Raw genomic sequence first — 11,303 nt, 5'->3', positions numbered from 1 at the left:
AGACTCAATGGGCTGAATGGCCTGCTTCTGCTCCTATATCTTATGGTCATATGGCAACGAAGTACATGTGTTGTAGAGGTTTACCACAACCAATTTGTACACAGCTAGCAAGTCATAAGTGATGATTCAATGAGTAATTATTGTTCAGGGTACCATTTGTAATACAGTTCTGCTATTCTGCAGGTAGTACACCTGAAAGGACTTCAATTTACTATTCTTTTCCAAACTGGTCACATTACAAACCCCAGCTCTGGACAGGAGTGACACTTGAGGTACATACTCTGGTCTCTAGAGTCGTCAAGTTTATTGTCACATATGCACAAGTACAAGTCTGAATAGGTGCAATGAAAAGTTTACAACATTGCCAGCAAATGGTTTTGGAGACTGCACTGGTTATGAAATATCCGTTACTTGAAGTTATCCCGATTGACAGAACAAGTATATCTGCCGAGTTCTTATCGTTCATATTATTATCCAGACTCCAATTCCGCTCTTATGTCTCCAAAATCAGTTTTAGGGCTCTTCACAAAATAAAATCAACTAGTTTTGATGAAAATACCAATGGAAATGTCCTCATTTTAGAAAGAAAACTTCTGCTTCCAACTTTTTTCATTAATAGGAGCTAATTTGTACGGGATTTTCCATTTGCCCTAATTAAAAATGGCAGCTCCAATTCCATGGACGAGGTGTGAGGTTTTGGCGTAACATCAAGAGTCCGGCGGAAGGCGACAACGCTGTTCTTTAGTTCCGTGATTTTCCTTCCCACCACCTCCGATGGTTCACGTGATGGGATGAGCGTGTGCAGCTGTGTGTGAGGTCCGTGCCGAAGATGGCGGACGAAGTCGGGAGCAGCGGGAAGCGGCTCGGCTCGGGCTCGGACTCTGAGGCGCCCACACCCACTGAGCCAAGCCGGGGCCCGCGGCTGGTCAAGATCATCAAGTCGGAGACGGGCTACGGCTTCAACGTGCGGGGCCAGGTGAGCGAAGGCGGGCAGCTGAGAAGCATCAACGGCGAGCTGTACGCACCGCTCCAGCACGTCAGCGCCGTGTTACAGGGCGGCGCGGCCGAGAGAGCCGGCGTCCGCAAAGGAGACCGCATTCTGGAAGTGTAAGTAACGGCGGTCGGGAGGGAGGTAGGCAGGCTGAGGAATGCCGGAGATCGTCCGCGGGCAGGCACAGCATTAGAGAGAGGTTACGCCCCTTCCTTCGCTTCTTCCAAAATCGATCCAATACTCCCGTCCCCTTCTCCTAACCACTTACCCCTCCCCTGGATCCTCTTCTCCTATACCACTTACCCCCTCCCCGGATCCTCTTCTCCTATACCACTTACCCCCTCCCCGGATCCTCTTCTATACCACTTACCCCCTCCCCGGATCCTCTTCTATACCACTTACCCCCTCCCCGGATCCTCTTCTCCTATAGTCACTCACCCCCTCCCCGGATCCTCTTCCCCTATACCACTTATCCCCTCCCCTGGGTCCTCTTCTCCTATCTCACTCAACCTTTGGATTCCCCATCTTGTACCGCCCTCACCAGGCAGAGCTCCTATTTACCCCCTCAGCAGGATTTTCTCCTATTCCCCCCCTTCAATTGCAACCCCTTCTCCCACCCACCCCACCAGCCGGATCCCCTTCTATCCACCCCCCAGCCAGATCCCCTTCTCCCATTCTCCCCCCCCACTGGATTCCCTTATCCTACCCTCACCCCCCAGCTGGATCCCCTTCTCCCACCTCCCCCCCAGCTGGATCCCCTTCTCCCATTCCCCTGCCCCCTGGCTGGATCCCCTTATCCTACCCTCACCCTGCTGCACCACCCAGATCCCCTTATCTTACCCCCCCAGCCGGATCCTTTTATCCTCTCCCCCCCCCCCCAGTCTCAGCTGGATTGACTCCTATTCCCCCACCTCAGCCCAATCCCCTTCTCCAAACCCATTCTCAGTCCCTAGCTGGATCACCTTCTATCTCCCCTCCTCCCTACGTGCCCCTTGGCTATCCCATACCCCTCTGGGGATGCCCCTCACCTACCCCATCCCCTCCCAGGTACCCTGTCCCCATCTTCCCACCCCATAAGCCTCTTACCTGCCACTTCTAACTACATTTCCTAATCCCCTCCACCCCCAACTCTTCATCCCTAACCCTGTCCTCACTGTTGCCACTTCTCGTTCCCCCACTCGCTCTTCCCCAACCTTACTCCTCCTTCCCTCACTCTTTCCGCACTATAAATTAATCAAATGATATTACTTCTGCCCTTTGCCTCTCCTAGACTGATATGCACCGTGCACCCACATTGGTTCCCCCTCCCATCCCATGTAGAACTCTTTTCCCTCTTTCTTGGGCCAGTACTGTCTCTGATTTTGAAGGATCTATATGGTGTATTTGTCCTAAGCCTCACAAGTCTTTTGCAACAAGTAATCATAATTTTGGACTGCGTCCAACAGTGTATCCCTTGGCAGTGTTTGTGTAACATGATGCACATGAATTTCTGTTTGTGATTTTATGGGAACTTCCCCTTTGTGTCTGTGTGTTTTCTCACTGACTTACCTGACCATCAACAATAGCTTTCAGCTTGCGTGATGTTCAGATTGCAATGTGTTCACTGAGCATAGCCCAAGCTGCATTTGATTTGTGGATTTTATTTAATATGACACTTCCTGTGATATTTAACTTGTGCGTTCAGTTCATCCTGGTCAATCTCTTCTGTTTTCTGGGCCAATTAACTTGTTTCAGAATTATGGCCTCTCCTGTTAACTGCATCCCTTCCATTTCTCTCTTGGCCATGTTTTGTAGCTGGAACACAAATGATCTGTTAGCCCATGAAACATCACAGGTAAATGCTGTCACCTAACAGTGCAGAGTACAGGAGTAGGTCACTTAAAATCTGTCATGCCTGCTTTAATTTTAATAGTAAAGTTGCTGCTACTCAAGTAAAATGGATATTAGTGTAAGATTTATGATGAAATATTTTGAGAAGCCGTGATATAAATGACCAGAGCAAAGCTCCATTGTTACCATTGGAAACTTAACTAGTTTTCCATTTTTTGACATGTATCCTGTATACTAATTATGCAGTGGTTATGTGACCTCAAAGTGATTGGTTGTTTTTCATGATAATTTAATTTATACTGCGTTATTGGGAAATATCAGAGATCTTGTTATCAGTAATATATGAAATGGCATCACAGAATATTACAGCACAGCTGGTGTGTTTGGCCTGAAGGAGTTGTCTTGCTAATTTATTGTACTTTTCTTTACCCTGGCCATCATAGAAACTTTTAATCATTTCCTTTATACACTATTGTGTATTCTGCTCCTATCTCTGTATCTGCCGAGACATTCTATCGTTGAACAATCTTTCACTGTGCAGAACTAATTAATTCTCCTAAGTTCTCCCGTTCCCTTGCTGCTCTCCAGTTACTCGCTGACCGACAAGTGGGAAATCCTATTTTGCTATCTTCATGAAAGAAAGCCCATCAATATTTTGATTGATACTATCAATTGTTGCTTTTGTTGATAGAGTTCCAGTTTCTTAACTTAGAACCATTATGCATCTTCTTTTAATGAACGCCTTTTAGCATTAGAGAGCTGTCCTAATGTGATTGAGTGAGTGTTATCAGGCAGTAACTGGTCTTGCATCATAAGAGGGAGATATGATGGGTGATCAAAGGTTGGGAAGATAAGTAGGGTCTTAAAGAGGCAAAGAGCAGTGGAGTGGGTTGAGACAAGTGAAAACACAAAAATAAGAAATGGCGTTAAAGTGATAACTGGAGAGAGCTTCCAAAACCGAGCTGGGGAAGTGCAGAGGGATAGTTGGAGGGTTGTGGGTAGTGTGGTAAACTATATATACCTGTCTGGACACGCCCCTTTGCTGACTGCTCCTGTGGCTCCCCCCCACTGATCCCTGTATAAAGGCGATTGGGGGCACTGCTCCTCCCTCAGTCTCCGAGATGTTGTGCTCCCTTTTTGCTGTTAATAAAAGCCTATCATTCACTTCCAGTCTCCGAGAGTTATTGATGGTGCATCAGGTGGTTAGGCCTCAGATTTGAATTCAAGAACATCAGTTTTGAGATCAAATTGTTGCTAAAGCTTTACACTGTATCTTGGTACATGTGACAATAATATTCCATTTCTCGGTCTGTGGATCAGTATGCATGGTGATTGAAAGCAGAGTATTGTGCGTTAGGTTTTGGGCAGCTGCAGTGTAGATGACTTAATGAAACTACGTTGCCATGCCATTTCAATCAGAAATGTTGAAATTGTAATCCATTTTGTCAGACTTGTGGAGTCCACAAATGCCTTGGATGTAGATTTTTGGTGCTTTTTGAGTTTGTTTTTCTGAGGCATGGGAAATGTGTAAACTTGGTTTCCCCATCGGAAACTTTGTTGCTAATACTGGGATTTGTCTGTGACATCCAGTGAAATACATGCATATTAATGGGTGAAGTACTTTTAAGTCTGATGTCTTTAAAAAGTTCAATGCTAGGTGCACCAATTCTGTTAATTAAAGCAATGGCTGAGTGGGTTTGATGCTATTAAAGCGCAAGTTCAATTGAGCAATTGAAATGACATTTCACTCTGTCAGGGCTTTTTGGTTTAATTTGATTGCAGTCTTTTTGGGCAGCAATATGTAACTTTGAATTCCTTGAAATTGCTGGCACTCACTAAATAGTTCTTGGAAAGAGTCAGCATATGACTGATGAATAATTGGTCAGTTTCTTTGACTGTGCACAGGATGAGTATTGTTAGGGACCAAATAGGCTAAATGACCTATCTGGTCATTATCACATTCCTACAGTGTGTCCTTTTGCGTTCTGTTTCTGAGGAAATGGTTTTAATGTTCAAAATAAATTTATTTTTAAGGTTCAACATATACTACCATGTGTGGCGCATGGCCAAGTGGTTAAGGTGTTGGACTAGCGATCTGAAGGTCGTGAGTTTGAGCCCCAGCCGAGGCAGCGTGTTATGTCCTTGAGCAAGGCACTTAACCACATACTACTCCAATCCACCCAGCTGAAAATGAGTACCAGCAAAATGGGGGGGGGGGGGGGCGCGAGTCTCATACTCTGTCTTTTCACGTCACGGAAACCAGCGTGACCACTGGCCTGATGAGCCTATAAGGCTCGGGACAGACTTTAACCTTATGTACTACCGTGATATTCATTTTCTTGCGGGCATTTTGAACTATGCCTGCAGTATACAACCCTGAGATTCGCCTTTTCCACAGACAGCCACGAAACAAAACTATGGAACCCATTCAAAGCAAAACGTCACCTCTCTCTGTGTACAAAAAATAAACTGTGCAAACGGCAATTAGAACATCAATACCCCCATGCAAAAAATACAGACCGTGCAATTGGCAACAAAGGCATCAGCCCACCCTTGGTGCATCGACCCACCCATCCCTGCCCCCATTGCATTCACAGTGAATACAAAGGAACACAATGGAATCAATGAAAAAATACTCTCAAAGGCAAACAATCAGTGTTCAAAAGTACAAAAAGAATAACAAAGTAATGACAGGAAATAAAAAAGGAAGTAAATATTGAGAATAAGCTTTGTAGAGTCCTTGAAAGTGAGTCCATAGGTTGTGGAATCAGTTCCATGTTGTGGTGGGTGAAGTTATGCTGTCTGGTTTGGAGGCCTCATGGCTCCTTAGGCAGACTTTTGGGATTGAGGATGACCTGCTTCCATTCTACTGTGTGAGAACTGCAAACTGGTCCACAGGTGGAACGAAAGCCTAGCAGTTAGCGTAACACTATTAAAGTGTCAGTGACCTGGGTTTAATTCCACTGCTGCCTATAAGGAGTTTGTACATTCTCCCTGTGTTCTTGCTGGTTTGCTCTGGATTGTCCAGTTTTCTCCATCCCAAAGACGTATGAGTTAATGGGTTACGAGAGTGTAATCGGGTAGTGTGGCTTGTTAGGGCAGAGGATCTGTTACCATGCTGTATCTCTAAATAAATAAAACAGATTAGCAGGAGATAAGGCTGTTTGTGGAGTGGTGAACTCCTCCTTTCACATAACCTCTGTGTTCTTGATGCCCTCTTGAGTGATGCCCCTCCAATTTAGTCAATAGGGATGTCATAATTCTTCATAGAAGCTTTGAAAGTATCCTTACATCTGCTTCTCTGCCTGATAATCTTCTGTCATGTCCTGACGAAGGGTCTCGGCCCGAAACGTCGACAGCACTTCTCCCTACAGATGCTGCCTGGCCTTTCCACCAGCATTTTGTGTGTGTTTTTGAATAGAATTTGAATTAGGTTTATTATCACTGACATATGTTGTGAAATTTGTTTTGCGCCAGCAGAACAGTACAATGCATAAAACATTGCTGTAAGTTACAGGAAGAATATAGATAAAAATAAGCAGTGCAGAAAGAGAACAAATTAGTGAGGCAGTGTTCATGAGTATTTTTGGAAATCTGATGGTGGAGAAGACTGTTTTTAAAACATTGAGTGTGGGTACTCAGGCTCCTGCACCACCTGGCAGATGCTAGTAACAAGATGAGGGCATGTCCTGGATGTTGGGGGTCCTTAATGATGGATGCTGCCTTGTTGAGGCACCTCCTTTTGAAGATGTCCTTGATGGTGTGGAAGCTTGTATCTGTGATAGAGTTGGCTGAGTCTACAACCCTTTGCAGCCTCTTTCTAATCCAGTGCATTAGAGCCTCTAGACCAGGCAGTGATGAAACCAGTCAGAAAGCTCTCCATGGTACATCTCTAGAAATTTGCTAGAGTTTTTTGGTGACATTGCAAATCTTGTCAAACACATAACGAAGTGTAGCTGCTTGCTGCCTCCTTTGTGATTGAATTGGTTTTAGGCGTTTGGTGTTGAGTTTGTAATGGACACATGCCCAACAGCACTACTGGGGTAAGATGGTGCTGGGGAATCTCAGCGACTTCTGGCTGGTGGCTAATGAAACAAGGAAAACAAGTCCCTTGTTAATCACTTTTTCTGGCAAACGATTGTCACAAATAATAGTCTGCAACTTCCCTTTAAACTTGGGCACAATTTGATGTGGCAGAACTGAGGCAGTGGGCCCATCACCAAGAGTGAGGAAGGTGCGAGGTTCAATCATTTTAAGTGCCATGATGAAGGCAGAATCGAGACGGCGAGGTCGGGGCACCAGAGTATACTGGAGCGACTGAACTCAATGTTTGGACAGAGACTTAAGCACGGAGCTGAATTGGAAAGGTTGGTTACAAACTAAATGGAGGCAGCAGGGTGCGTTCGGGGCCACTGAACCCGATGCTTGGATGGAGATTTGAGTGCATGGGTGAATCAGAAAGGTTGGGGATAGGCCAAATCATGGCAACAGGGTCCAGGCCCCAGGACGTATTGAGGTGATTGAACCTGATGTTTGGACGCTGATTTAGGCTCCAGGCCAGACTGAAAAGGTCAGGGTGTTGGGGCCCGAGGTGAAGGACGGGCCAGTTCAGATTGCTGCTCCAGGACATGGCTCTGCGCTGAACTATGGGACTGGACTCTCTTTGCAGACTTCAGTTCAGAACGCTTTTTGCTTGCGGTTACTGTTTGCATGATGTTTCTTTCCTCTCTGCACATTGGGTGTTCGACAGTCTTTTTTTATATATGGGTTCTTTTCGGTTTCTTTATTTCATGGCTGCCTGTTATGATAAATTTAGAGGTTGTATAGTGTATACATACTGTACTTTGACAATAAATGTACTTTGAAATTTGATATGATCCTACCAAGAATTATTTGGGCCTCATTGTTGGACGTTGGCCAATAAGAGGACACTACTGTGAATTCCAGTGAATTTGAGGGATTTTCCAGAGACACTGGTGATATTAATGATAAGCCAGCAATAGTAGTAACATGTTAAGATGGCTGTCTGAATATTGCAACCAGTCACTAGGACACTTGAAGGAAAACAAGAGCAGGAGTAGGCACCCGTGCCCTGCTTTTCAGTTTGATCATGGCTGATCCACACTGGCCTTAACTCCAGTTTACCATAACCCTCAATTCTTCAATCTATCAAATACTTACCTGACTCCACCTTAAATATATCCAATGATCTGGCTTCCAGCACCCATGAGAGCAGCAATTTACCAACATCTGGGAGAAGAAATTTCTACATACCTCAGTTTAAAATGACAAGACCCTTTTACCTTATATTTGTGCCTATGTCCCTTTGTTTATTGCTCTCTCATGGCTCAAAAAGATGGAATCCATTTTTAAGGATTCCATCTATCCAGGGCACACTCTCTTCTCATTACTACTATCAGGGAAGAGGTACAGAAGCCTGAGGGGACACATTCAACGGATTAAGAACAGGTTCTTCTCCATCAGATTTCTGAATGGTCCATGAACTCTTCTATTTTGTTCTCATTTTGCACTAATATATTTCTTATTGTAGCTTACATTAATTTTTTACACCTTGCACTGTGTTTCTGCAGAACAACAAATTTCACAATACATGTCAGTGATAATAAATCTGATTCTGAAGATATCTCAACATTTGAAGACCCTGTTAAGTCCCCTTAGGATTTACATATTTGAATAATATCACCCCTCATTGTTTTAAACTGCAAAGAGCTGCAGCATACTGGGATATATTGGTACTTACAGGGCTGAGTTTAGGAATTCGGGTTGAGCCCCAGTCCTGGCATTTGTCTTGCGTTGAGGGATCAGTTTCACATGTTCACAGCCCTTTGAAACTGCTTCAGCTTCACAGAAGCACATAAAAATAACTGGAGTGTAGGGTCCAGCTTCTAATATTTCCTCATTAAAAAATTTGTATATTGTCTTTTTTGCAATAATTTTGCAAAGTTCAGTGTGGTTTATGAATTTTCTTAAAAAGCCAGATGGTTTCTAAGATATCCCACATTGCTGGAAGAATGTTTTGATGGTGCCCTTCCTGACCTTGGGATCTCAGGATCAGCTCCCTGAGCTGATATCCTTCTGGGATTCGATTTTGTTTCTGCTCTCAGTGAGTTTAGAGAAGTGGAGAAGCCTTGCATTTAGACTGTGGCTGTGGCCCATAAACCTGAAGCATGTACTGTAAACCAAACAAGCCTGCTCAAGTGTTAGCCACCCACCCCTAATCCTTTCAGCTTTCAGGCTGAGTGCTCCAAGTGCTCATCTAACAGTACTATAACCACATCCAGCCTTATCTCTTTAATCTTCATAAATGTTCTCAGAATGACCTTTGGACCCTCAGTGACTGCATCTTTATATCTTTCTCTAAATCTGTGTATTGGTCTTGATTTACCTTCTCTTTATAAGTGTGGTTTCAAGTCCGAGTGAGGGAATTGCTGGTGAGGTGTGCTGCATTTCTTCATGTCTGCACTGTAGTTCATTTCCAATCTCGAACGGCTGGCAGTAAGGTTCAAAATAGAAAAGTGATTTGGAAAGGGGAATTGCTCTTCCTGGATGTGAGTAGGCATCCATTCATTGTTAAGTCTGGGCTTTCATTTCCAGGTGACAAACTTTTTTGGAAAGGAAAGTCATAGTGCTTTATTTCTGCTTCCCTGTTAAAGACAGCATTCTCTGGCAGCACACTAGTGTTGTGTTTCTTTGATACAAAGAGTAAATAGTTTGCCACAATAATTAGCAGCAGAAAATCATAAGTGAAAAAGAAATTTGAATATGCAAAATTATGGCAGAATGTAAATACCCTTTTTCCTTGAGGGGAAGCATTTATCAGTAATGTGCAGATTTGTGTGTGGAGGAAATTCTTCTTGTTTCCATGACCTACCTGTATCTACCAATAACACTTTGTCACTTCTCAAAAATATTGAGTAGTAATGCCTGTTTTTGTTAACCTTGCCTGACATTTTTTTCATGTTTGACAAGTATACGTTGGTAAGGACATATCATGGTTCTTGCAATCAGGGCATCTCATGAGTGTGAGCTATGACAAGTGTCCAGATATATTTAGAGCTTGTTCTGATATATAGCACTGAGATTGTACATGCAACTGTTGTAAAATGTGTATGTCTTCTCCTTCCAGCTTGCGACACTGTTAGCCATCTTAAAACAAGAAAAAAGCCTGCAAAGGAAGGGCACTTTCCAGTTTAATATGCAGGGTTTAGTCACTTGCTGAGTGCAGGCATTAAAGATAATGAGATTCAGAACTCCAAGATGAGAAAATCTGTAGATGCTGGAAATCCGGGCAACACACATAAAATACTGGACGATCTCAGCAGGCCAGGCAGGATCTATGGAAAAGAGTAAATAGTCCACATTTTGGGCTGGGACCCTACATCAGGACTTCTAATGAAAGTCCTGATGAAGGGCTTCAGCCCGAGACGTCAACTGTTTACTCTTTTCCATAGATCCTGCCTGGCCTGCTGAGCTCCTCCAGTATTTTGTGTGTGCAGTTCAGAATTCCGACCCAGCTGAGTGGCTACTTTCATATCTCTGTAAACTAGGAATATGTTTAATTGCAGTGCTGCACACAATTTGATTCTAAATAAAATGCAAAGGGCCTGGTATGGGTGCTTGTCTTATCTGTGAAAAGGAATTTGATGACCATCATGACTTGGTGATTGACAAGGCTGCACTATGAGGTGATTTTATGTGATAGCAGATGCATAAATGGCAGTCCTATTGACATACCTGTTGGCCCTTTCTGAGAAGTATTGTAGTACAAAATAAAATCCTATTTGTGCAAACTATCACTGTTTAGTTTGCCAGATTTCCAACTGTCCTTTACCATTTGAGAGAGAGTTTAAATTTCATTACCTGAGTAAACTTCTGTTGTATTTTTTCTTTAAGTAATAGAGCTACAGTTTCCTTTAGCATCTATTGCATGCTTATTGAGTTAAGTTTTTTTCAGTTTGATCATCTTCTGTTCTTCACATTCAAAGGAAATTCATGATCATGTATCTTTATGCAGGAGGAAACGGATTGTAGACTGAATTGAGGAATTATCTTGTGAATTTATTTGATGGGCTAAGGTTGTCGGTTGGGTCCATCCTGATCATCAAGGATTTGGCTATAGTATAGCTGACTTCAAAAGAAAATATTTCTACTAGTGAACCCCATCTTATATTCTCTTGAATGCTGACCATTTAAGACTTAATATAACAACCGATTTTGGTAATTCTGATCAACATATATTTTCCAGGCATGCATATGTGTTCCTATGATTTAATGAGATTGTTTATTTATAATTGATGTTTGTGTTTTTGACTTTCTCAAGTTTTCTGTGCCTACAAGTAAGTTTATGTTGTAGGTCATTACCATCATTAGAGGGTGGTTATACTTTGTCCTGTGATTTTTTTCCATGCACCTAAAGGTGCCAAAGTACTTTGCTGTATGCAATTTAGTAACTAATTAGAAC

The 11,303-nt window shown here is 43.2% G+C and overlaps 1 protein-coding gene across 1 annotated transcript in view; it reads left to right on the top strand.

Moving 5' to 3' along the window:
* The first annotated feature begins 765 nt into the window (after positions 1-765).
* The window catches only part of LOC132378832 (sorting nexin-27-like), a 157,365-nt gene continuing 146,827 nt past the window's right edge, over positions 766-11,303 (top strand). The window contains exon 1 of the mRNA XM_059946077.1: positions 766-1,107. Coding sequence (XP_059802060.1) covers positions 830-1,107 — 278 coding nt within the window. The 5' untranslated portion in view covers positions 766-829. The remainder of the gene's footprint in view (positions 1,108-11,303) is intronic.

Source organism: Hypanus sabinus, chromosome 21, assembly GCF_030144855.1.
Source record: "Hypanus sabinus isolate sHypSab1 chromosome 21, sHypSab1.hap1, whole genome shotgun sequence".
NCBI lineage: Eukaryota > Metazoa > Chordata > Chondrichthyes > Myliobatiformes > Dasyatidae > Hypanus > Hypanus sabinus.
This window is presented reverse-complemented; position numbering and strand designations above follow the sequence as displayed.